We start from the raw sequence: 27,869 nt of genomic DNA on the forward strand, positions 1-27,869 counted from the left end.
AAAAAAAAAAACACATGAACTGCCCTTAAGAGAATGATGGTATGTTTATCAAACACTCAGCTTCATTTAGGCATTTAATTAAGCCGTTTATTGCTTCAAATGTGTCACCATGAACATTTTAATGTACACTTCATAGCAGTAAGGCCTCAATTTTCACCACCTATAAAATGTGAACCCACATTTGGATTCTTTGTGTCACCAATTATTACACGAGTTTTGTACAACGAAGATTCTGAATGTGTATTTTGTAACGGCAAAAATGCTTACCACACCCCTTGGTCTTAGCGTCTCAAAGTTGATTAATAGTTGGCCACATTTTCTTTTTTTTTAAGGAGGTAGTTCCACATTTGGCCCATTTATTCATATATGTATTAAAAATACCTTAGATACTAACTGCTTCCACCAATTACTAGATAATTGAATAAAATTTGGTTTTGCTTCTTTATAGATGCTTCATAAAATATTGATGCTTGAGGTTAAATTTTGTCAAAATGTTTTCTAAATGATTTGGTAGGTAGTGGAATTCACACTCTGAAAGGGGTTGCAGCAGCTGGAAATGGGGGATGCTCCTGGCTCAGATAAGGAACTTTCTCTTAAGATAAGGCTATACATAAGGCTTTTTCCTTTGACCAATTCCTGAAAAATGAATAACTTGGAAAAGTCATTATATATAATCAGGAGATTAAACAATACCACCGAACAACTCCAGGCAACATGCTAATCAGCGAACACTACGTTATTTATTATTTCTTAAAGGTTTATAATATCTCCATGAAAATACTGAGTGTTATGAAATCAGGATACTCAGGATATGGTGAAATCATGAACACCCACAAATGAACCTACTTTGTTTTATGGGCTGTCCAGCTATAAAATCACTCTGCAATAGCTCAGAGATGAGGATTCGTGAAGCTAAAAGAGCCCTCTGAAATCCCCGATCTAATCCATACCCTTTGGGTAGCACTGCATAGATTTTATAGACTTCCAAATAAGTTCTAAGAGGCTCGTAAGTGGTTTTGATTAAAGCAGAAATCTAATGGGCCCATAAGTTTCAACATAAAGGAAATATGATGTAATAAGTACTTTTAAAGTTTTAAGGATTTTTCTACCAACCACTTGATAATATACCTGAAATAAAACTTCCACTATGCAAAATGTATAATTTAAATAGCACCTACAGAATAAAATCTTAGGAGTGCTTTCAAGCACCCCGCACCCCGCAGCTAGCACCACCCTGGTTTCGTAAGGCCCAGAGTGATTCAAAATTTGAATGACCTGTCATACCAACACGTGGTAGTACCCAAAATAGAACTGAACTTTAAGCTCCAATTCAGGAGGTCTCTTTATTTAAACTGGCCATACTGCCTAAAGTCAAAACATCTATAACCATTATTTTTATTTTATCTACTATAATTAGACTGCTTTCATGTCCTTTAGACTGAAGGAAAAGCCAGAGAGATGTTCTAGAAAAATACATTTGCATTTCAAATTTACATTAAAAATGTTTTTCCCTTATTTTACGTCCCGAATTCCAAGCACTGTTTAAGAAATCACAGATTACATAGCATTCTGTGTCCTGGGCCTCTGTCCTTTTTAGATTATGAAAACTAGAAGTTAATTGGAATTAAGAAATTTTCCTTATTAAGCGTGTAAAGTATAAATACAAGTAATTTTTTAAAAACTTTATTTTAACACCTAATACAATTCCAATTTTAAGGATTACTTGCACAAAAAAATAAACACATTTGGTATAAAAATGTATCACTTTAACACCCTTTGCCTGGCGGCCCCCCCCCCCCCCCCCATGAACTGCACTCTGTCTGGATGCAGAAACATATAAAGACGAACGGCACAGATTCGTTTTTACCTACAGGAGTTTCTGTTTACGTACCCAGGCACTCTCGAGGACGCCAGCCTACTTTATCACATGAGCCCTTTCCTTCAGCCTGCTGAATCTAGTTTCACAAAGAAACAAAGCTTATTATAAAGGCATTTTAAAAACCATTATCTTAAATTCTTTTTAGAAGCACTGACTTTTTTTTTTTTTTGCAACCATTTATATACAGTGTTACATAACAGCTCTGGAGTACAGTACATGCAGCAGAACATACCTGTTGAATATAAAATACTTTTCTTAAAATCTTCATCGTTGGAATTCTCTGAAGTCTAAATTATAGAATGCCCATTACTTTGAGAAAATGGTTGAGGAGTACAAATGTCTGCATATGTTGGCCACTGAAAGAATCCAAGGCTATCTTCAATAATATTCGTAGCACACCAGGAGTGCATAAATAATTTACTTACATTATTAAAATACAACCCATAAAATTCAAGTTCAAGATCTTACAGGATTGTCTATGTAAGTCCTTGAAGTGGTTGCCTGGAAATGCATTGTTTCTTTTTTCTCTTTTCTTCCTTTTTAAAGTCCCATATAAAATGTTTAGCTGAAGTTTTCTCTTGCTCAAATGAGACGACCACCTTTATTTGTGCCGACTGCCTCTCCTCTTCATGGCGGCGGTGCACTGCGGACAGTACCACTTCCCTTTGGGGGCTTCCGTCAGCCCGACACATCCATAATGGAACCATTCGATAGGGCACTGGAAGGCAGAATTGCAGAGAAATGGCTTTTAATACCTCTAAAGATCACAGGTGTCCTGAAACATGCCCACTAGATTGAGTATTATTAGATTCATGGAAACAGAACTTGAAGATCTAGAAGCTGATTTTCAGATCATTGAATCCAACGGGTTATGTTTCAGAGATGAGAAAATGGAGGCACAGAAAAGTATGCATCTTTGTTAACTCGGAGGTTCATGTAATCTCTTTGCATAATCCCAAGTGACGAACAAAATTTCACTAATTCTCATTAAACTGGAGAGTAAACAGACACCAACTTTCAAGGACAAGAAGTGAGATGGGTTGCAAAGAAGGCAAGTATATTTTACAGATTTTATTTAATATCCAGCCTTATTCACTGCCTCATAAAGTAGAATAAGCGGGCTGCAATGAAAAACATGAAGGGCTGCCCTGGATTTCCTCTCTGGGTAGACCAATGCCTAGACGTGCAGAGAAGAAGTATTCTACTCTGCAGCACAGCAAGCACTTGCACACAGGCACCACAGGCACGGACAATCTGAGCACTGGGAAGGGCACGCCTGGGAGTGAGAGGGCTCAGACAGTCCGAAGGGGCGGTCACGGAAATGCATCGTCTTCACTGAGGGCCCCAGGACTTTACAGTGCTGCTCTTGAAGTGACGGGCAGTACTGTTCTATGATAATCACAGACAGCCCACAAGTGATTCTAAAGAAGGAAGGAGAAGGACAGTCTGTCTCCGTCTATGTGAACATGCTCTTGGGACTCTGTCAGGTCAGGAAAGTACAAACTTGAACGCACACCGAGCCAACCCTGTTCAATCTTCAGATTGTTTTAAAAATGTTTAACTGTTGATTAACCTTAGGATTCTGACATCATGGATTAGTATTTCTTTAGAATCCAGGGTTCTGTTTGTTACCTCTCTGCAGGAAAAGATGAATGGAAGGGGACTAAAAGTTTGAGAAAGTAAGGAGGGAATGAAATTACTAGGAAAAAATATGTCAGCATCCAATAAAAACAGATCTCTAACCAAAATGAAGCTTCCTTAAAAAGAAACAGGAATTCTTTCCTTTCCAACCTCCTTTACTTTTTATATCAGAAGTGGCTCTTATCAGCTGACAGCTGCAGAGTACAACAGGAAGGAGGAAAATAACCTCACATCACAGCCTCAACATCCCCACCCCAACCCCTGCCGGCTGCGGGCTTCCTGACAGAATGCAGTTAAATATTCTAGTTCCTCACCGTGACAGGTGACGTGGGTTCTAGTCAACACTGTATTACTTAGCAAAGGGAGTCAAGAGTGTTTCTAATTCTCGTACAACGTAACACCTTTTGAGAATTATAATCTGCACATGAAACCATAAAACTAGCTTAAAAAAACTTAAATTGGGAACACATTAAGGGTTACTATCTGTTTTTCAGAGCACTATTCTAGCATTAATATAACATAATTAACATAACTGTAAGCCTGTGCTCTTAAACTCCGAGACACAGTAAAGAAGAAAAATGGACAAGTAATAATAATCTGTGATTTTTTTTTCATTCCCAAACAGAAAATTTTAATACTTACATCTTGGTTATCACAGCCCACCATCTCACCATAGGATACCTAGTTTTAAAAAAAAGTATTTTTTATTATGACAACAACAAGCATCTAAATCCAAATTAATGGTTCATGATACTGTTAGGAAATAGATGAAAATATACCAAATGACTCAGGTGCATTAAAAACTAAGGTATATAACTTTTTTTAATGTTTTATTTTTATTTTTTAAGAGAGAGAGAGACAGTGTGAGCAGGGGAGGGTCAGAGAGAGAGAGGGACACAGAGAGAGAGAGAGGGGGAGAGAATCCGCAGACAGACCCCAGGCTCTGAGCTAGCTGTCAGCACAGAGCCCGATGTGGGGCTCGAACCCATGAACTATGAAATCATGACCTGAGCCGAAGTCGGACACTTAACCAACTGAGCCACCGAGGCGCCCCAGTATGTAACTTTTTAATAAAGATTTTATAGAGATTTATAGCATTTTACTAAAAGATTTTGGGGGATAGGAGTACAGAGGGAAAGACACAAAAACTATGTGCTCTTCAAAAGTATGAAAGAAACTTGACAGACTACCTTTGTGAGTGCATTCTTTTATAGAGTTTACGACTCTTTCTTGGTTACTTACTTAAGGTTTCTACTTTTCCTTGGGTCATGTTAGGTCATTTATATTTTTGCAGTCAAGAGTTGAAAATTCTAAACTTATTATATATTTACTATCTGCTTTTTCTCATTTTTCTTTTTGCTGTTTATCACCAGTACTTTATAATACAACTTCCTAATTCCTGAATTAACTTAAGTTCTCAATGGACTGAAACATTTTTCAGACAGGGTTTTATAGCTAGAGGGTTATATTACCTGCTTTTCTGCACTAGTGAGAATATCTACATATGGCTCTATGCATATGAATGACTTCTCTGGGTAACAATTTTGGGGGGAGCACCCAGATTTTTCTCAAAGTTCTACAGATATATTCCATAGATTTAACTCACTTCCAGGGTTAGAGACAGGAATCTAATTTTGTTCTTCTGTAGGTAACCTATTTTTACTGGCAGGATATTTACAGAATTTTCTTTTTTTAATCACCGATATTAAAAAATGTTCAGAGTGCCTTGGTGACACAGTCAGTTAAGTGTTTGGCTCTTGGTTTTGGCTCAGGTCACGATCTCATAGTTTCGTGAGTTCAAGCCCACATCAGGCTCTAGACTGACAGTGTGAAACCTGCTTGGGATTCTGTCTCTCTCTCTGCCCCTCCCCATTTGTGCTGTCTCTGTCTCTCTCAAAATAAATAAACTTAAAAAAAAAGTTTGTCAGGTGATAGGAGAAAAACTAACAAACTCTTAAATGGCAAATTCTCAAAAATTAGATTGTCAACTCACACCATTAAACACAATAAGTTGTAGATAGATTAAAGATTTAAATGTGAAGAAACTGAAGTATATCAAGAGCTCGACAAAGCCATTTGCAAATAAGAAGAAATGAAAGACACATTATTTAAGGGGGGAAAAGGCAAGGAGGCTTCCTAAGCCTATAACCCATGGCTGACTTCATAAAGAAAAAGACTGAGTCATTACTACATAAAACTGGAATTTCAGAATTAAATTAAAAAAACAACTAAACTGCAGAGCATTTATAATGTATGAGACAAAAATGATAGAAAAATCGGCCAACATCATTAAGAGTCAATTCATAAAGGAAAAAATAAAAATGGCCAAAAAGGGTCCAATTTTACTACTAACGTAAATTGAAATGATTGTGTGATATAAAACTATCAAATTGGTACATGGTTTTCAAGACAGAATAATATCCAGTGTTGGTCAGGGTTTAGGAAACAGGGATGGTCATCAATTTTTGGTAATAAATTCCAGAAGATAATTTGGTAGTCTGTAACAAAACTTAATTTTATTTCGAAAAGATTACCTTAGAAATAGATGTATAAAATGGATTACGTTTACAACAAGGCCTACCACAACGTATTTGTAATTTCAAACAAACTAAAACCCTAAAAAACGTATAGCTAACTATTGGTTTAAAAAGTTACACACGGCGTAATAGATAACTGTGAGGAGATTTAAAAAATGACTTAAGAATGAATACATTGTGACTCCCAACTGGTCAAATTCACACACATCCATACACATACACACAAACACACGTGTCTGTGCGTACACAGGGGTAAGAGACTGAGTGCTTGTGCCTCTCCCCCAGATGCCTGGGTGGTATCCCTTCCCCCCACTGTGTCTGAAGGTTGGGTCTATGAGGCAATAGAGGTGAAATGAGACCTTATACGTGGAATCGTAACCCAGGAGGACGGGACACCAGCGCTCTCCTCAGCACGTGAGGCCACAGCACAAAGGTGGCCCTTGGCAGTGAGGAGAAGAGTCCTCATCAGGAATGGAATCCGTCAGCACCTTGGTACTGGACCAGCCGCCAGAACTGTGCGAAGACAGTTCTGGTGTTTAAACCACCTAGTCCGTGGCATTTTGTCACGGCAGCCTGAGCAGACTGTGACGACAAGCGTGTGGGGTGTGCAGCAGTGATAAATCAAAACGTCTAATTATAGGCTGTGTCTGGGGGCTGAGATTATGGGTGACTTACACACTCCTCTATTTCCTCATACAAGGAAGCAGAAGTAATTTTAACTGGAGGGGAAAAAGAGCACTTACAAAACTGAATAGCTCCCTTTTCTTCTACTTGATTCGGATTATGCTTTTACCTGGTTACAAATGCAGTATCGGGGTTCATTTGGGTCGTAAGTCCAATCAACTTGACTGTTTGAATCCGATTCTGGCACTACGGTTGCCTGCTGAGAGACCTCCTGGACGACGGCTGAAGACGAAGAACATGACGACAGGGAGGAGGAGGAGGAGGAGGAGGAGGACTGCTGGCTGGAGGACTTGTTGTTGTTTCTGAAAGAACAGTGTCAGACCTATCTGCTCAGCATCCAAGAGAAATCACAGGAGCAGAACTCCGCAGTGAGTGGTGGGACAGGAAATGACATCAAATGTATAAATTAACATTTAACACAAAGTTACGCTAACCCGATAAATAGATTTAAAAGCATAATTGTTGAGAGCAACAAAGAGAATTTTTTTTCATGGCTGTTCTTTTTTATATTTTTGTTTTCTGGAGGATAAAGATATCAAAAAAGCCCTCAGCGTAGCTTGGTTTTTAAAATAGTCTTTTAATCAGCTACTCCCTAACATTGACTTAAATCACAGGTACTAGTTTTAAGAATTACTGTTAGTTACGGCTACCTTAGAGACATTCTTTGTACTTTTAAGCCATGTGATTACTCTTTATCAACATCTAAAATACAAATACACCTCCCAAAAGTGTCCTTTTTAGTGCCCATTACCTGTTTAACCCAACCCACCACCCACTGCCCCTCCAGCAACCCTGTTTGTTCTCTGCATTTAAGGCACTTTTTGGGATGAGCAGTGGGTGTCATAAAAAAGAGATGAGTCACTGGGTTCTACTCCTGAAGCCAGACTACGCTTCTGTATGTTAACTAACTTGAATTTAAATTAAAAAAAAAATACACAAAAGTATTTGATAAAAATGACCATGACCATCATCAACATGTGAATACTTACCTGTGTCAGACAGGAAATAGAGTGTTAAAATCCACATTTATATGCTAACATTGTATTTTAAAAATAGGGAAATTTATCATGGGCAGTTATAATAAATTTGAGTCACTAAGATAAATTACTTTTTAAGATACCTAGCACTTTCGTGTTAATTCTACACTGATCATTCTTTTAGAGATTTACTCACAGAAAACAGAACACATTTAAAAATAAATCGTGATGCGATTACTAGGGAACCTATCCTTCCGGCCCCCCACCTGGCACTTCCATTACGCCCGAGCATCTAGCAAAGGCAGACACCTGGGACAGACTGTGCCAAATGCTGTTAAGTTTCCATATTTATAATCCAGACAATCTTCCTTAGAGCCTCACATGAACAATCTAAAGATATTTTCATAATTTCTATTTTGGGGGCATAAGACCAAGAATGAAGACAATTTACTTTTAATAAAACTGAAGAATTTTATTCAAAAAAATTCCCAGGATAAAATTTATATCTTATGCATTAATTAACATGAAACACATGACAAAATAAGGGGTTATAGATAAAACAAGTTCCATAATGAACTTTGGTTTATCCTAGTGAATAAAAGAAGGTAAGCAGAAGTCATGTATACCCAGTTTAAGACTTTAGAAAGATTAAAGACTTTTAGCACCTTTTAAAGACTTTACTCCTCCAAAATATGTGTGAATGAAAACGCCATGTCTTCTTGCCTCCCCAAAGTTCACCCTGATCCTTTCGAAGCTACCTGTGTTTAGCACGCGGAAGCCTGGTGGGAGGCCAAGTGGCCTGTAGCTGTAGTAAAGGTACAGGGCTACGGTAATAATCCAACTTACTTGCTCTTTCTCCCGCTCCGCGAGTCGGCTGCTGATGAGCCGGCGTTCTGTGTTAATGTCGTCATGAGCGCGGAAGATGATGAATAGCCAGCTGTTTCTCTGGGCATCGAAAACTCTTTTCCCAGCTGAAAGTCATTATTCTTAAACGCTTCATAACTAGCTTTTAGACTTGATGTTCTTCGTCCCTCTTTCATCTTAAACAGACATTCATGGATAATATTAATATACATAAGTATCCAGACTTTCTTTTTCAGTCCTACTGGCTCTAGTATTATGTTGGTTATCCAGTATTATTTTGTTTAAACCATTATTTTCATCACTGTAATTTTAGCTACTTTGTGTAGAGTTTTACAATCAGTTTTACTTTTAGGAAGGTAACTACAGAATGGGCAATGTAATTGGGAATATATTAATTTGGCAATCGAAGTCCTGAGGCTATTGAGGAAACCCTGAAACTGGGAGAGAATGGAGTGCTCTCCTAGCAGGTGCTGTGGCTCATTGTCAAGATCACGCCCATCATGAGCAATTACTGGGTGAAGGGCTCTGCATGATGGTGCATGGAACTATTTTTCACTTTTCATTATCAATCAGGTAAATTAATGCACATTCATTTCATTAAATATTCATGTGAGACATCATAAAACCATGATTTAAAAACGGAACTACACAATGTAAGAAAACTCTTTCTGTTCACATCTAGGTGTTTCTATTAGAGTGTGCCAATGATTCAGACAAAATGTACCCATTTCCAAACCTCTTCCTTTTTACCTGAGCTGTGGCTTGAACGGCTTGAGCGGCGGCCATGGTAATTGCCCCGGCACCAGTTCCTGAAGATAACGAGCCGATGTTATAGGATGCCAGAGGTTGGGAGGAATTCACATTGTAAGCATTGTTGGAAGAGGCCGTAGAATTATTATTTCGACACCCTATGTAGAATTAAAGAAGAAATAAGAATGGTTGGAGAGAACATAGTGTAAGTGAGCTTAAAATACATTATTTTCTAGTACAGATATAATCATCAAGTTTAACATTTTCATGTCACTATAAAATTTTCATGTCCCAGTTTTCCTTTGTCTTCCTTTTCCACATGTGGACTTCAACCTATTAAAAATTCTGTATGCTTCCTGAACACTTTAGTTTCCCCTTGTTTTAACACAAACAAAAAGCAAAATTCATATTTAAGATAATAAACTTACCTAGTGTGTTTTCCTTAGATGCATCTGACGTAAGGGTAGATAGAAGAGCTTCAGATTTAAACTTCTTTTCAGGAATATGATCTGTTGTTGTATGGTGGGAAGTCGGATTGTATTTCCTTTCTGAACATAAATAAAGAATTTGTGTGTTTACACATTAGAGAACTAGGGACAAGACATAATACTTCCATCCAGTTATAAGCAAGTATAGTTCTGAGTTTTCACAGAATGTAGAACAGTATGTTTTCTTAGAGGACAGGACTAGAACTCTGTGTCACCTGTTTCGTCAAGAGTAGACTTCTCATAAAATAAAAAAAATACTTCAGCAGCAAAGTACTGCAGATAATCCATGATTCACCACGGTTTCACATATAACATGAGAGGAATTTTGTTTTCAAAACGCTACAATTTTGAATACTTTTCAATCAACCCTTCTTTCATTCAAATTGATCTGTCACAAAATGCACTGATACAGTCTTCTAGCAAACTAACATCCAACCAACTGTTCATTTACCCACCAATTGTTTGAGACCTTCTTATATGCCTGACAGTAGGCTAAGCACTAGACAAGCAAGAATGAAAAAACAAAACAAAACAAAACACAAAAATCAAAGAGCCTCCCATCAATTAGTTATCATTTGGCTCGGGTTTTAACACTCTCTAGAGAGAATCAGGGGTCTGCGTAAAGAAGTATATGCTGCTGTTATGCCATACATTTGTCCTCAAAGTATTCCAGGAAAAGCAAACTCTCTATTTTCCCAAATGAAATATACTTTTCCCAAATGAAGATGATAAGTCCACCAGGAACTAAAATGAAAAAGTAGATCTCACAAAAGAAAAGGAAGGGAACGATATATTTTTTTCTCGATTGGTTACACAGAGCCAATTAAAAAGAATATACAGGTAATGGAATGAGTTTTTAATTGTACTGAAAAGTTTAGCTGCCCTAAACCAAACTTACTTTCCACTGGAGTATGTGAATGAGCATGGTGATTATTCACTGGCTGTGAAGGAGTATCTAATTCCAAAGATCCTAAAAAAAAAAAAAAAAAAAAAAAAAAGGCACAGAGATACAACTCCATTAAATGTCAATGCAAAAATTTACAGGATTTACAGGTCAATCAACTAAAGGCACTAAGGACCCTTACCCAGCAACAGACTGGCAAGTTCTATGCATACACCTGTATCATTTGAGTTAAACACATTAGAGAATCATCACTGCCAATTTCATCCTGAGTCAATTTCATCCTCCCTCTAAACAATACATAATCTACTTCTTAATATTCACCTTAGGTACAGGAACAGCTCAGGGTATGTTAATGTCTACTGGGGAAGTCAGGACGGCAGGCACCACGTAAGTGGGTGAATGGATATTATAATTCCATTACTGGTAAGATCTGAAAAACTCAAACTAGTTATACTGGGGTGACCTTTCAACGGGAGATCCTGTAGTAGTAGGTGGTGGGACATTATTCCATGAAAGAAAATGACACATGATAGTAAAGACTTCCTGAAAAAAGTTAGGGAGAGAATTTCTACCACCAAGCATTAAAATGCATTTCAAGATATTTTCTGGGTTTATCTTGATCCCTTGAGATGAAATTATGGCAGGGCACAGGGTGGAGATTTTAGAACTTGATCTGGTTTGATTTCATATGCCTGCGTCCTTACAGAGGACGCTTCATTAACCTTTCTGCAGTACTGAACAGGCATGAATTACTGTTATTCGGTATTTCAAAAAAAATTAGAGAAGTTATAGAATATTTTATTTTGCCTCAAAACACTTATTCTCAAATAGGATTTCCTTGGAATAAAAGTATCCCAAATAAATCAGGCAATCATCTGAAGTGAAAGATCTACTTTTGAATACAAAAATGCAACTATGGATACCAACATGGATTCATGACTGGCTGCTTCCCTATTCTAGGGAGTATGTGGATATATATGTGTGGAGGGAGATGTATATATAGTGTCTCCTCAGCAATATGCACATATATATACATATATATATATGTACACACATACATAAACATATCACCTAACACCGTAAACTTTTCATCAATGTGTAAAAATAGGTACATGTTCTTGTTGTTGAAATGCACCAAGAAAAAAAAAGTACTAAAGAGGTAAATTATACCAGGAGATCAAGTCGAACCCTGTAAAGAAATATTAAAATGGCTTCTTACGGATAAGAAAAAGTTTAGGAAGGACTGACTTGAGAAAGAGAGGAAGTGCTTTGGAACTAATTAAAATATTTCTTACTGAGGAAAAAAGTCTTAAGGCACTTCTTAGGAAGAAAAAAACCTTCCTCCAAGTTAAAGTGTATCCGACAGGCAGGGCAAAGTCAATACATTTAAAGACAGATGGCTAACTGGTGACTTAATGCGTGATTTTAATAAAGACTGAGTGTATGGTATCCTGCACCCTCTCTTTCAGTGTCTGTAACCCAAACGTTCCAGCTGCTGGAGTCCCCGCTGTCTGACCCAGGTGCCACCATCCACAGCAGCTCAGGATCTGAAGTCCCCATGGGAGAAGTGTCTCCTCAGCAGTTCTGCACATGGACTGGCTGACACAGAGGGAAAACTAAATTTTACTTACGCCTCTCTAGTATTTCTGTAATTCCAGCATTATCAGCTTCCAGCTCCATTTTAAACTTAGCCAGTTCCTGATCCAGCTTTCGCAAGTGTCGATCTACCTGTTTTAAAGAAGATCAAAGATAACCACCAAAATTTGCAACACTGTTAAAGAGGAAAACTAAACCTGTTTCTTTCAATGAATCCGCTTAGTATCCTTGAGCAAGTCAATTAACCTACACCTCAGTTTTTTAATCTATGAAATGAGCATGCTACACAAAATAATCTCTCAAGTCTCCATTTGAAGTTTTAAGAAACTAAAATCACAATTTGTCAGAAAACATTCGGAAGAGGTGGGATATGGAACTAAAGCAAAACTGGTATTTGGGACTTGGCGGGAGAGGAAGTACAGGAAGTGGAGGAGGGTTGGTAACTGTTTATAGGATCCCCTGGGATTACTTTCAACCTAATCTCCTCCTAATAAGGTCATCCACACTGTCATACTATAATAACTTACTTAGAATGAAAAATGAAAGACCCTTGTCTATCAACAAAGAGGCTACTATACTCAACACATATATTTCTCGAAGGCAGGAAAGTAAACCATTATACTTATAAACATTTATGTAAAGGGCTGAAACAAAAGGGGTTTTTAGCCAGAAAACTCCATGCCCCAAAGAGCCTGGTTAAAATGGTTTTATTGTAATACTACTGCCCTTGTTAAGGTAGCAAATTTTTTCATTCACCTAGAGATCTTGCGACTGATTTCAGAAAATTATATGATACCTCAAACTATCAACAAGTCTTAATTCTTTAGGGTTAATAGTAAGTATTTTTTCAATTCTTTTTCAACATTACTACTTTGAAGTGAACCAAAACACACATTTTTTGAAAAATGTTGTTATATTCTTGACAACACCTTTTTTCAAACTCCAGATTCCCAATGGATCATTGTTAAATAATTAAGAGTGACTTTCTTACAAGTATCAAAAGGCCTATGATACATCATGAGAGCAAAACACTTAAATAAGAATGAAATACTGTGTACCTAAAATGAAGGAGATGCGGAGAAAAGTACGAAATGATAATTTGTTTGTGTCAGATGCCACGTAATGTGCCTGGTACATCGGACGCTCTTCTGTCTTTTCTAGCTCTTTCTCTAATCTTTTGACATAGGTTTTTACTGTCTCCATTTCATAAGTGAAGAAACTAAGGCTCAGAGTGTTTAAGTAACGCAGCCAAAGGCAACAGCTAATGCATTATGAAAGAAAAACTTAACTCTGATCTACGTGTAAGAAATTGTGCTCCATCATTTACACCTAACATCGCCCCCTAAACTTCTGTGTGCAGCAGCCAACTGCTTTTCTAACTCAGAATACTAGAATTCAAATTGAAAAATAAGAATGTTTATATTTTGTATATTACACTGCACCCATTGGGGCATTGGTCAGTGATTTTTCAGTATTTCAAAACCCAGATTTTCCCTCCATTTTCATACACAAGTCATTTTTCAGAGACTGTAGTTACAATATTTAAAATCCTAGAGTCACGTATTATAGACAGTTGCTCCTATTCAAAGAACATGCAAGAAACTGAGCATCCTTTAATGGGACCTCCCGTCCAAGAATAACGTGTGAACACAGATCTCAGGTATCCAAGAATGTATCTTACATTGTCAAAATTTAATCTCAAGGGAAGTCAGAAAAAAACACCCATTTAAATTCCAAGAATACTTAATGCAATGAAAATACTCCACCAACTTTATTACCGACAGTCATACTACTAATAAATGTTGAGTTCCTATTACGTGCTTGGCGTGGGCTAAATGGAAGACACATGAAAAATGAGAGAGAATAACTGCCTTCAGAGATTTAGCTGACAGACCAAGATTTATGTAAGATGTTTAACATAATAATGTTTTAAAATATATATGCCCTAGATGTAGCAAATAAGTTAGGGGGTGAAGAATGTATCATCTTCAAAGGGATAGGAAGAAAAATTAACAGTTAAAGAATGAATAGAAACAGGAAGACAAACAGGATTCTAAGGAAAAAAGGAAAAAGCGAAGTACGGTGTGGCCTGTAACAGGTATGGACGGTGTACAGGTGGGGATATCACAATCTTGGTTGGAAGGAGGCACCATGGGCCCTCCCCTAACTCCTGCATTTAGGAACTGCTTCAGTGTATTAAAGATAGTACTGATAAGGGTTACTATACACGAGAACATGAAAAATAATGATGGACCTTCCAATACTAGCACCTCAGAAAATGAAGTGGAATCCCAAGATTTAATAATTCTAAACACCAAATACATCGTTAAAATAAACAAACACAGAAAAGCCTAAACCACATTGTCATAGGCAGGCAGCTTTGGAGGACCGCTTCCAATCATTCCTACCTCCTGATAGGTAAAAAAAGGTTATGAACTGATGAATATCATAAACAATTACTTGGCAGTGAGAACTGTTTATCTTAGACTCACTGCTGATGTACTAAATCAAATTCGAAATTAGAAAGTTGACCACAAGATTTAACCTAAGCTATAAAACACCAGAGTACTTAAACAGTATTAAACAGCCACCGAAAGAACACCGAAGTCGACTGAAAGCTGTGGCCTGCGTGGCCCCTGCCCTCACGACTCTGCTGGGCAAAGCACCTGTTCTGGCAGGTCACCATAATGGCCCCACAGGTATCAGGCAAAACAAGAACCTAAATTATCCCACTCCTCCACACACACCTGGCCTCAGAAGATTGATTTTTAGTCATAAAGAGGGTCCTACTCCAACTGAGAGACATTTTTCCATTAACCACAGATTCCTAAGACAAGACTGACCATGTAGTCTAATTATTGATTTGTTCCCCACTTAATGTCAGTAAATAACAGCTATAAAATCTTCCTTATTCTACATCCCCAAATCATATCTGATAAACCCAAATATAACTGCTTTAATTTAATTTGTTTTTTTAAAAATTGCTTTATTTTAAATCAATTACCTTTTTTCTGATTTTGAGAGTCAAAGGAAATTGTGTCAACATCATTTGTTAACATATTGATGATCACATTTGGCCCTTCTGCATGAAAGAAAAAAATCCTCACACTTGAACATTTTTGCATAGAGCTGTAAATCCTTTATTCTTTCTCTTTTGACTCTCAGTTTTCCAATATTCAAATTTTAAGATGTGTCACTGATGGACCCAAACTGAACAAAATACAGCGTTTTAAAAAAGTTTCTGCATGATTTATGACCTCGAATACCATACCATTCTAAAATTTAAATGTCTAGCTTGCCCTTTTAGAAAGAGCACAAGTTAGTATATAAAGTTCTAAGTTGAAATTCATGACAATGAGAGATAAATTTCTGTGAAAAGATCCAGTAACAGTGAATAAAGAGGGTAAATTGGAGAAGAAAAAAGCATGATGGCAAATAGTTTCTCTGATAAGTCATGAAAATGATTCTCCACATCTCTGAATTATATTTAAAATAGGTGAAAATTTGACCCATCTTTAGGCTGAATCAAATATTTGAGGCCTTAGCACAAAACTATATCTGATCATCCTAAAAGACAATGAGGACAGGAGACAAATCAAAAGGTCAAACTTACACAATATATTTCCTTAATTATAGTATCAGATGAATAATTCTCAAATTTATAGGTAAAATGTAGACCTGAAATATAATCATCTCAGGAACAGGCCAGGATATAAAAAAGGAAGCAAGTTCAAGGGTACTGAGCAATGTAAGAGAGTGCTAAAATCATTCAAGCATTAACTAAAAGCTCAAATTTTATCAGAGTATACACAAATCAACTTTATTAGGTATTGTAATGCAATACAGCCTTATGACAATGACATCTGACAGAGAGACACAAATAAATGTTTAATGACTTTGAGTATCAGGATTCTAGAGGGAAATTATTTTAATAGGATGGCTTTTTGTTGTTGTTCATTTCCACTAAAACAACTACTGAAATAAATTTTGTTTGTTCTATGGAACCTCTAATTCCACCAATCTCTTCATTTGTGAATATTGACGCAGTCTTGTTTCTTTCCTTTACAAATGAAGTAACAGTATAGTGCTAGTTACAGGTATTCAAAGTTTACCACTGATTTTTAAAGTAAATAAAGTATTTCAAAAATTAATAATACTATCAAATACCATGCTATATAAAACACCGAGGGGCAAGTCAAATACAATTACATACTAAATTATTGTACATTAAAATGTATAAATACATGCTTACTTGAAATTACCATAACAACACAATGTCTAAGCAAAGGCATGCAGACAATGTCCTCTCAGGGGTCCTTCACTCCTATTTTTCCCAAGAAAACACACTACTTGCGTTGGCTTCCAGGAGGACCCTGCCTGTGGTGGCTCCCGCCTGCCTCCTCTCGATACCTTTCTTACATACACCAACTACCCTGGCCTCTTTCTGATTCAACCTGTCCTTTTCCACCTCAGACTCGGCATGTGGTACATCAGCTACATCATCTGCCTGAAATGTTCTTTCGGAAGCTTTCTTCCCACGGCTGGCTCTTTCTTATTTTCCAAGTACTACCTCAAATGTCACCTACGGAGACTCCACTCATCCTGACGACATTCTTAACAGTCTCCCCTCGTGATTCATCTTTTGTCCCTCTTTCCACAATGTTTATCTCCTTCATAGCACTTACCAAAACCTAAACTAATCTTTATTTGATAGTATGCCCGTATTCATTGCTTGTCTGTGTCATTACTGCCCACTTATACCAATGCCTGCTCATAGATGGAGCTCTATAAATATTTTGCTGAATGAAAGTTATACTCTCCCATGTTGCAGAAGTGTCTAAAGGTACCACTATTTACTGGATAAATGATCTATGAATGAAAATTACTGTAAGTTTACATTTATACTATGTCCTATCCACTCACCTGTGAAGTACTGAGCTTCCTAAGCTCTCAAACATTAAATGTTACAGGAATTTAATTTCTTTCTTTTTTTTTCTCTTTCCTATTTATAAAGACTTTCACTTAGATATTTACTATTGATATTTTGGGGAATATAACCAATTTAAGATGGTAAATTCATTTAGTAACCTCCATACGACAAGGCAGTAGTAATTCCCTTATGTCCAACTGCAATTCCTGCAAAGTAAATTCACCCTCAAGCGTAAAGTGCTCAGATGCCACCAGTCGCTCTGGCAAAGGGGCGCAGCACTCGGAGCACAGTATTCCTAGGAGTCTGTCTACTGTTTTGTCATTTTAAAATGACTTCTGTGTGATGTGATGCTCACTTTTCATTTATATTAATAATATCAGATTACCAAATAAATTTTCCTCTTATATAAATTTCATTTAAAAATTTACTTAGTAAATAGACGTACAGATGATATGATCGCTCTAAAAGCCTGGAGGGTAGGATGCAAATACTAAGGTCTGGGAAACACTAGATTACATCACCCCAGAAGTCTCCGTCCTTCCGCTCACCGTCCAATGGATGTGCTGTGCCAGGCTCCGAGGGTGCAGAATGACTGCGAACCTCATGTGCCCTCGAGGGTCCTGGCTAGGGGATCTGACCTTTTTTATTTTATGAAAATAACATGCCATCATTTTGTATAGTGAGACCTAGTAGTGTTTAATAAATGTTTTCATACTTTAAAAGGAATCTCTTTAAAAGCAAAGGAACTGAAAATAGTCAAAAAATATTATACAGTTATAAAGTAAAAGGTATTTAAATAAAACGTACTCTTAATAAGTTTTTTATATTAAGAAAATGCTCCTTTTGCTGAAGACATTTGTCTATAAATCCTGTTTTAGAACTTCCAAATGAGCTTATGTATCAGAGAAAGAAATCTACCTAAACTGAAAAAACTAAAAAAATTCAAGAGCAATTTAACAAGAGGGATGCCGAAAAGATCTGAGCAAAGACATAGATCATGAGATTGAATGTTTGGTCTCTGAAAGCAATTCTATAAAGGAAACTAAACTCACTTGAATTATATTACTTTCACTCCTCTTGGTTCAAAGTCCTACTTTGAAAAGAAGTGGCTATTTGATGGCAGCCCACTTGTGTTCGTCTGTCAAAACCAAGCCAATCTTAGCATACCAAAGTGTGACTCTATTATTTTTTGAGAAGATGTCACTCAACCGCCACATCTGATGCAAAGAATCGGACTCCACTAAACTCTATAGAAAGACTCGTAACTTGGGAATTCGGTTAGTGCCTTTTCTTCTCCAGTAACTTATTTAGGTGATTTTGTTCAACAAATATTTACTGAGTAGTAACTATGCTAGAGTCTGAAAACACTTAAAACATTTTAAAGACACAGTTCTTGACAGTTATACTAAGTAAGGCACACATACAACTAAAAGGTAAATAAGTAATTATCATTTAATTCAATAGCCATGGGAAGAGCAATATTTGGAGGCCTGCATGATTCTGTTGAGGGTGGGCTAAGGCACAACTGCTAATTACCTACTCAAGAGCCTCCTTCCTTACTGATAGAACTCCGCATACTTGGGGTCGCAATGCACCCTGTCAAACAACATTTCTCAGCCTCCCTTGCAGCTAGAAGGAGCCAAGATGATATAAGCAAGAGTCAGTAGATAAGATTTCCAGGCTCTTGAAAGGAGCTGACTGAATTGCAAAACACGCTCTTTTGAGTAATTCCCTGCGGCAATTCTCCCACCGTCCAGGAAAGAGGAGGAACACATTAGCAGCAGTCTGGGACAACAATGATGTCGGGGCGGCCACACAGGCCCTGGTCTGCCTCCTCCAACGGTCATTTTACAGGAGAGGAAAATAGACCTTTTGTTTACATCATCCTTGTTGACTTTCCTAAGTGGTCAAATCTCTTCTCCTAAATATAAATGACATAGGTGATGGTAATAAAGAGACTGTAGGTGAAGGATTATGAAAGATGGAGGAAGTTTCTCAAGCAAAGATGAAAGGCAAAGCATGCCAGTCTGTTGTTAAAGCTCCTGAATCACGGCAGGCTGCAGAAGTGGAGGGAAAGGTGTAGTGAGAGATACTCTGAAGATTAAGTGGACACGACACAGCAATTAACGAAATGCGGGAGGTCAGGGGTGAGGAGGAGGCTGGCATGACTTTCCATACTCCAGTGTGAACGACCGGAAGGTCAGTGGTTCTGAGAGATGTTAAAGGGGAGGCTAAGAGTTAAGTTTTAATCCACTGAGCTCCAGGGCCTGGAATTCTCGGAAAAGATGAATAGGCTCAAAGAGAAGTCTGAGCTTGAGGAATCATTAATGCATGATTGCTAAAACTAAGAGAACACACAGAAAATTAATGGAGAGATGTTTCTCAGCTTGGGTTGTGTGTGGGGCAGGGGATAAAACTGGCATTGGAGAGATCAGGTCTTCACCTCATGGCATGTGGTCTTCCTGGCCTCTGGAGGTGGGCAGAAGACGAGAAGAGATTAGAAACTCATGTGAGAACCCCTGGAATACAGTGAGAAACAAATCAGGCCAAGAACAGAGCCCTGAGGAACAGCAACCATTACCGTATTACTCCATGGAGTAATATCCATGGAGACGGAGGAAGCTCAGAAAGACGGGAGGATGATACAGACAATTAAGTCTCAAAGAAGAATGAATTTTTATACTAGAGATGTCATGATCATCTGAAACGGCCATTTAATATGGAGTGCTAAAACAGGAAGGATGCAAAGGAGGGAGAGGAAAAGAAAAGTCACAGAAGAAAAGGGAGAAGGAGGACAGAGGAAGGAAGGGGAAAGGAAGGAGAGAGGAAAAGTAGAAGAAAGACAAAGGCAGTTCTGGAAATACTGGGAGAAGGGAGAAAAAACAGGTGCAACTTGGCAGAGCTGAAAGGGAAACAGCGGCTCCAAGAAAGCGGACAATTCCAGTTCCAGGAATAAGACGGAGTGAATCCTCAAAGAAGTGAGTGGCTACCATGTGCCCAGCTAACAGCATTGACAGCCACAGGTGCAAACCCACCTGTAAGGCACAAATTAAGACTGCTACTTTACAGGGAAGGAAGCCAAGGTTCCTGGATTAAATAATTTTTCCACAGCCCTCCTGTCAGTGAAGTGGCTGAACTCACGTCTGTACGGACCCATTATGGGCACTTCCTTTTCATTACATTTTGTTCCATTTATCACATCACCTTTCATTACTTCACTCCCTAGCATAAATAATCTCTCCCCCTCAAAGAATTTACTAAGTTTTATTTTCAGTCTATGTTTATCCATTATCTCCGAGTGAAGTGCTTTCCCCTCAATATCACACCTAACCCAGGCCCCTCAGCCTCTGAGTAAATTCTGTTTAACACGCATCTCATACCCTCTAAGAAATTAACAATAATTCTACTGTAAGTTAGTTCAGTCTTTTATCAGATACGTAATCCTTAACTGCATTAATCTTTATTTGTCACATTATTTCTATCCAGGCTCTTCACTTTAGTTTGTTGGCATGTCTTCCCAACTAGTATCCCAACACCTTGAGGACACAAACCATTTATAGTATTTACTTTTTACTCCTTCATTGTAAAACTCCAGGTAAAACTCCATTATACGAACACAAGAGTGGATAAACAGTGTGGTTCATAAATAATATATAAATACATACACAGAAAAACACATATTTAAGAAGAACATATTTATATTGTACACATTTTTCTAAATGTTTGAAGTATTTTTAAGTGTATAAAAAGTACTAAAATAACAAAATATAAACCAAGAGTACAGCCAAAGAGCTTATGACTTAAAAAGACGGTAGTCTCTAAATAAAGACTGACACATAAAGTCATTAAATATGAGGAACGATGTTACTGAACAAATTCCTTTTGGATTCAAATATAATTGTCTTTTCCCATGTTTATAGATATAACTCAAAACCAAAACAATGAAGAACTTTTTTTTCAATTCCACAGTAAATCAAGCTACTGTTTGCTCTTTCTTTCGGCAGTATGTCTTTTTTAAAAGTATTTTCAGAATAACTGTATGAACAAAAGAGCCTAGGTTACTTAAACCATTAAAACTTTCCACTATATGAGAACAACAAAACATCTTCTATAGCTTCACATGACCAATGTTTTATAGTTTTGTATAACCATTTACAATGTACATCATACGTGGTAAGTACCTTTTATCTTGTGTCTTGCTCACCAATAACACTGATGTCTACACACACTTGTTCAGGAATAAGACTGTATCCAGATAAGTTTACAAAAATATGACATGAAATCTGTATGCTAAAGGAGACCATCAGTGACCATTTCTTTCTTTTTAGCTTTAACTTGCTTTGAGGCGGAACCAGAAATGACTATTACCTAACGGATGTATTTCAGAAGCTGTTTTACATAAAAGAAAGCACCATAATTATACCAGTTTAGAAATACTGCCTCTGTCTTCTTAGTGACTGCAATCTTTTACAAGTGCTGCTACGGAAAGAAAGAACCTGTTGTTAAAGTTATACTGAGTGTTTCCTATTTTTGCCACCTGAGCCACTTGTTGAGTGCTATCTACTGACATCACTTAATAGATAGGTGAGTACTATCTATTAACATGGACTTCATTTAATCAGCCACCAAAAAGTCTTGTCAGCACAGCAGTCCTCAAGAGGATTTAGAAGGAAGTAAATATACTACCTTAAGATAAGGATTAGTAAAACAAATTTAAACATCAATTCTTGTTTAAAAATAAAAAGGTTTAACATCAGATAAAATCCTATAGCAATATAAATTTGGCTAAAATGTAAGGTTCTAGACCTGTTACCTAAAACTGTGGGCTCTCTTTTCCACAAAGAAACCAAAAATGGACACCAAAACCTCAAATTAAATGGGTCCAAGAAAGCAATACTTCAAATTTAGTCTGTTCTTCCTATTAACGTTTAAGCTTAAAACATAATCTACAATGTAAGTACTTATGGGATAGCATTCACATTAATTTTACTTACCAAATCATATATCTGGTTTGCCAATTGTACCTTCTCATCTGCATCTTCCAAAGCTTTATAGTAATCCTGAATAAAAACATTTTCATTTTAAAAACAAATTAATAATTTAAAAATATGTGCATTTAGGACATAAAACTGCATTTTCATGATCATACCTTGTATTCAATGTCAGTCACCCTACACTAGCAATAAAAACCCAGTTAAGGACAGGATGGGGATGGGGTGGGTTTAGAAACTGTGTATAATGGCTAAGAATCAAAGGACGATGTTCAGCATCCCTAAAAAAGATACTGGTAAAACTAAATACCATTTCAGGCCTAGCCTCTAAACTAGTAAAAGTTATGTAAACTACTGGATAGTCTTTTTCTTTCAAAGAAAATGCTATAATTTATCTAATTTATAAAGAACATTTATACTCTCCACTGTTAAAAATTTTTAATAAAGTGTAAATATTGAGAATATTCTGATCTACATGTCTCTATTTTCCAATTGTTCTGGAACTCTCAGGTTTTGTTTGTTTCTAATTTGAGAGAGAAAGTGAGAGTGCACAAGTCAGGGAGAAGGCATAGGAAAAAAGAGAGAGAATCTTAAACAGCTCAGGGTGGAGCCTGACAAGGGCCAGCACCCTGGAATCATGACCCGAGCAGAAACGGAGAGCTGGACGCTTAACCGACTGAGCCACCCAGGTGTCCCGGAACTCTCTTAAACTAAGTATTAATTCCTACAACTCACACGATGTCAACCTATACTTTAGATTTCTCCTCAGTATAAAGCAGATTGTTTAAAAACAGAAACACGATTCTATCCATTTCCATGGAGGTTAAGACTTCTAAGGGTTTATCTAAGCTGCAGTGCACCAAAAACTCAATAGGTTAAAGGGATAAAAACTGACTTGGTATTGTACAGTTGACCTTTGAACATGGCATCCCAACCCCCGTGTAGTTGAAAATCCACGCAGCACTTCTGACTCCCCAAAAGCTTAACTACTAATAGTCAACTGTTGACTGAAAGCATTTACTGATAACAGAAATGAGATTAATGCATATTTTGCACAAGTATTATACTCTGTATTCTTACAATAAAGTAAACTAGAGGAAAAAATGTTATGAGAAAATACTTTTACTGTACTGTATTAATAAAAAAAAAAGTCCACATATAAAGTGGACCCATAGGTACAAACCCACGTTGTTCAAGGATCAACTGTATCTGTTGTTGTCTGTACTCATACACACCTGGGTGTCCAGGGGTCCTCCAAGTCAGGACCAATTCTGTTACGGAGTCTAAAACATTTTCCTCCTAACAGAAATCATCTTCCTCCCATAAGGCAAAATAAATAACACAGTACACAAAATTTGTAGTTTTCAAATTTCTTTCTCAGTTGACCTTTGATCAATTCTATGAAGGATGGGGATGCAGGAGCCATTATTATTCAGAGATATTAAAACCCTGTCCAGTGTCACACAGCTAAATGGAGGTCACGACAAAACGCAAGTCTTTTCTGTAATTCTTCCAATGTATCCTACATACACTAGATCACATATTTAAAGCAAACTTTGGGAGGAGATCTGATACTTGTTCTAATTTGGAAAAGACCTGTAAGTGCTGTAAAATTAATAAAAACTTACAGTTTTAACTAAAAGTCTTTGTAAGGATCCACTCAACTCTTAAAATTCTGTTCTCCTGTGATTCTATCAACGTAGGTACCTAGCAATATATAAAATATGCTTCAAGGTCTGCTATTTTTCATACCAGTTTGTGGCCAAAATTAGAAGACAGTATTTGATCTCTAAAGACTAGGCAACTTTAATGAGCTGTAACTAGAATAAAGCAAATTAAAAGAAAAAAGTTGTACTTTTTTATGACTCTGTACCTCTCTAATAAAAGTTGCTAATTTTTATTACCAAAAAATGATTAAAAATACCTACACGTAAAGCTCTAAACCACAACAAATTATTTAAATTTTAAAGAGCCATTGGTAACTTCCCCTCATTCTGAGATCCAGAAAACTATTTCATTTAAAATATCTTTCTCAGAAAGTCCCAATATTCACTGATAAATCATCCAGAGTGTTGAACATACTTTTTTGATGGATGCCATTTGTTCTTCTCTCCACTCCGGTTTATTTTTCTTTGCATTCATAAAGAATTCACTGACTCTTTGTTCTAGTTGATCCATTGCATCTATGACATAATAAAAACATTTCATATTTAGATGACCAAATTCATACACTGAATATACATGCTTTGATTTGGGGAAAGAAAAAAATATCTGACAACATACACTCTTTCACTTGGCCAATAACTTAAATATGTCATGCTTTGATTATGTAAATAATTTAATTACTTTAGAAAAAAATTACAATTTTCTCTACTGACTATTTTTGTTATTTCAAAATTTTTCCAGTTATCAAAGAAATGAATCAAGTGTGTATATAAGTTCTGTACCATAGTATTTCAATAGTACAGCCTTTGGGTCAAAAGCTAATGGCATTAAATCAGCCAAATTTCTCATTTGCCACAATTTCTCATTGAAAGTACCACTACAGGGGTGCCTGGGTGGCTCAGGTGGCTAAGCGTCTGACTTTGGCTCAGGTCACTATCTCACGGGTTTGTGGGTTTGAGCCTCACCTCAGGCTCTGTGCTGACAGCTCAGAGCCTGAAGCCCCCTTGAGATTCTGTGTCTCCCTCTCTCTATCCTCCCCTGTCTGCCTGCACTCTGTCTCTGTCTCTCTCAAAAATAAATAAACATTAAAAAATTAAAATAAAAGGAAGCACCGGTAGATAATCCCCACGTTACTTTGTTTTAAGGTTTATTTATTTTGAGAGAGGGTGAGTGTGCACATGGGGCAAGGACAGAGAGAGAGAGAGAGAGAGAGAATTTCAAGCAGGCCCCACACTGTCAACACAAAGCCGTATGTGCAGCTCAAACTCATAACCTGTGAGATCATACCCTGAGCCAAAACCAAGAGTTGCAGGCTTAACCAACTGAGCCACTCAGGCACCCCCACATTTCTTTTAATAAGAAAAAGTAATAAACAGATTTTAACCTCTCACTATATGGCATTAAGCACCCCATCGTCTCATAGCATGACTGAAAGTAGAGGGTACAATCATTTATTCACTTAATACACTATATTATTTATTCTAGATAAGTTTTCTCAAGCCTATGTCAAGAATAGTCACCTCATTCCATGTCTGCTAAAAAAGGAAAAGTAAAAAAAAAAAAAAATGAGGGAGTCTTACTATGTTTAAGTTAAGGAAAACCTTTTAGAGGTTTTCAGGGTATAATAGGTTTTTAAAGATTCTAAGAAGTCTTACAGTTAATTCTTCAAAATAATTTTTCTTTGTTTAAATAAGCTCATTTTCTAACTTATTTTACAAAGATGTCTCTTATTAATCTATTAACTTAAAAATTTTTTATTAAAATGCAAGTCTATAAAACCTCGCATTTATATAAATACAAATTATAAGAGAACTTAAAATTTGTAATGATAATGAAGAAGTATAAAATAACAGCTACCTTTTATTGATTTTCTACTTTGTATCAGATACTGTATGTTCTCATTTATCGGTTAATTTAAATTCTCACAAGATTTTCATCTTATAGAAATAAGAATAAGTAAAATTCTAACATGAACTCAGACATCAAAATCTGTGCTTAATCCTGTAGAAAATATTATTTTAGCTACTTCACTACATTAAAGTTAAAATGAATTTTGTGATCAAGCTAAAGAAATGCCCAAATCAGACTTCTACACTACAATCCACCAAATAAAAGAAAGCTTCCATATCCTATTACCTTGTATTAAGTGGCGCGACTTGACGCCAAGACGCTGAGAAAAGTGTACCCATGACGATGGTATGGAAGGCAGGGAGGGGCAGAGAAAGGAGTGAGGAAAAGCACAGGTCCTTAGCTACCTCAAGGAACGTTGGTCCTCTGATCTCTTTCCACAATTCCCCCTTTCTCCCAATCTATCCCCAAACCCAGGTTTTCCTGCACCTCTATTTTTCTAAAATAAAAACAAAAACAAAAAAACCGGCAGCATGAAAAACATGTCATGTGTATGTCCTAAACATCGCTGGGATAAATGGAATCAAGAAACATATTTTTTTAGGATACACCCCGCGAAGGCCAGCCACTATTATCAATTACACAATTAAAGAGTACCTGAATTTCTCCAAAGGGGGAAAGCCATAGAGGTACACCTAATTATACACTTTAATTATGTAACATATAATTCATTTCCATTCTTAATTTTTAATACAGTATCTCTACAAGACAGTTGGAACAGCTATATTAAATGCATTTCATAAAAGGGGAAAGTTCATGAGGCTCATTCAGAGCATGATGGACATAAATTTATACTTAAGTGTAATGTTGCTCTAAGTATTTACCTTATCTCCAAAGACACTGATTCTTTACTTTCTTTGAATCACAAACCCTTTTTTAGAAACTCCACAGAAAAAATGATCATATAAACCACATACTGCTCCGTGAAAGAACAAGGTTAATTTTGGGAAAAAGTAACCAGACTACCAAGCTACTACTGATAGAAAAAAAGTCAAAATTTTTATTACAGCAGATAAGAAGCTTTACAGTAAAATCTTATTTCCCTCACTTTGAGAAAATATCATCCTGTTGACAATTGAAAATGTATTCTATAATGTGTATTTCCAAAATTTGACATTCCAAGTTCACCAGGGTCACCAAAAGAACCACATATCACCTATGCTTGTGTTTTCCACTCTTGCAAATTTTTGAATAGAACGAACTTTTGAACAAAAGTATAAATGCTGAAATCTATGTTCCATACATAAGGGCTCAAGTCAAAAATCTTCTCAACATTTACACCGATGTACATTAAAACAGGAATCTACGTCCTCACTGATGGTACAGAAGCTTTTATTGCAGAGTCTCGAAATGAGAAGAAACAGATACATGTGCCCTAATGCCTCCTTCTCTTGTAAAAGCAAGGAGAAAAGTAGCGTGGAAAGCAAGAGGCAAGATTAGGCACTGGCTTTTCTTTTTCACAACTCCTTATGCACTAGCCAGTGAGCCGGAGGAGAGTCAAATAGCGGAGGCGATGAAGTCGATGGCAGGGAAGTCTGGACTGAACGCGCGCGGCGAAGAAGGGCAAACGCGCCGACTTACTCTGCACCTGCAGGTCCATCTCGCGCATCTCCGTGAAGCGGTCCCGCAGGTCCATAGGAAGCTGTTCAATCACTGTCAAAGGCAGAGTCCGTCAGAGGGGCGGGGCCAACAGTGAAAGTACGCGCTTACGTCGCTGCGTGCGTGCGTGCGTCGGGGGGGGCCGAAGGAGCCGGCAGCCCACAGCGAGGCTGCCAGTTACCGTGAGAAAGAAACATCCCCCGCCTCCCCCTCCCTCCCGCCATCCCGCCTGCCCGTCCGCTCGCGCTCTCGCCCGCCCGCAGGTCCCACAGACGGCCCCGCCAGCGCCGCCCACTCACTTTCCAGATAGTCCTCTAGGTACAACATCGCGGCCCTTAGAGCTGGGGGAACGAAGGGGTCCAGGGGTTTATTTGTGTCACTCGCTGTCGCCGGAGTTTTGTCCCTTCCAATATGGCGCCTCCGCTAGCAGCACCCGCTCAGCTTCGGCGGAAAAAA

The 27,869-nt window shown here is 37.4% G+C and overlaps 1 protein-coding gene across 1 annotated transcript; it reads right to left on the minus strand.

The window, feature by feature from the left end:
- Window positions 1–65: 65 nt before the first annotated feature.
- ING3 (inhibitor of growth family member 3) lies at window positions 66–27,869 on the minus strand. Its single transcript, XM_029924393.1, has 12 exons — window positions 27,713–27,869; window positions 27,396–27,467; window positions 24,324–24,424; window positions 22,245–22,310; window positions 12,356–12,452; window positions 10,719–10,790; window positions 9,761–9,880; window positions 9,333–9,490; window positions 8,565–8,758; window positions 6,851–7,043; window positions 4,163–4,201; window positions 66–2,597 (listed from the first exon to the last, which is right to left on the minus strand). Exons 1-12 carry the CDS (start codon window positions 27,738–27,740, stop codon window positions 2,481–2,483), a joined length of 1,257 nt encoding a protein of 418 aa, XP_029780253.1. The 5' UTR covers window positions 27,741–27,869; the 3' UTR covers window positions 66–2,480.

This window comes from Suricata suricatta, chromosome 2 (genome assembly GCF_006229205.1).
Source record: "Suricata suricatta isolate VVHF042 chromosome 2, meerkat_22Aug2017_6uvM2_HiC, whole genome shotgun sequence".
NCBI classification, from domain to species: domain Eukaryota; kingdom Metazoa; phylum Chordata; class Mammalia; order Carnivora; family Herpestidae; genus Suricata; species Suricata suricatta.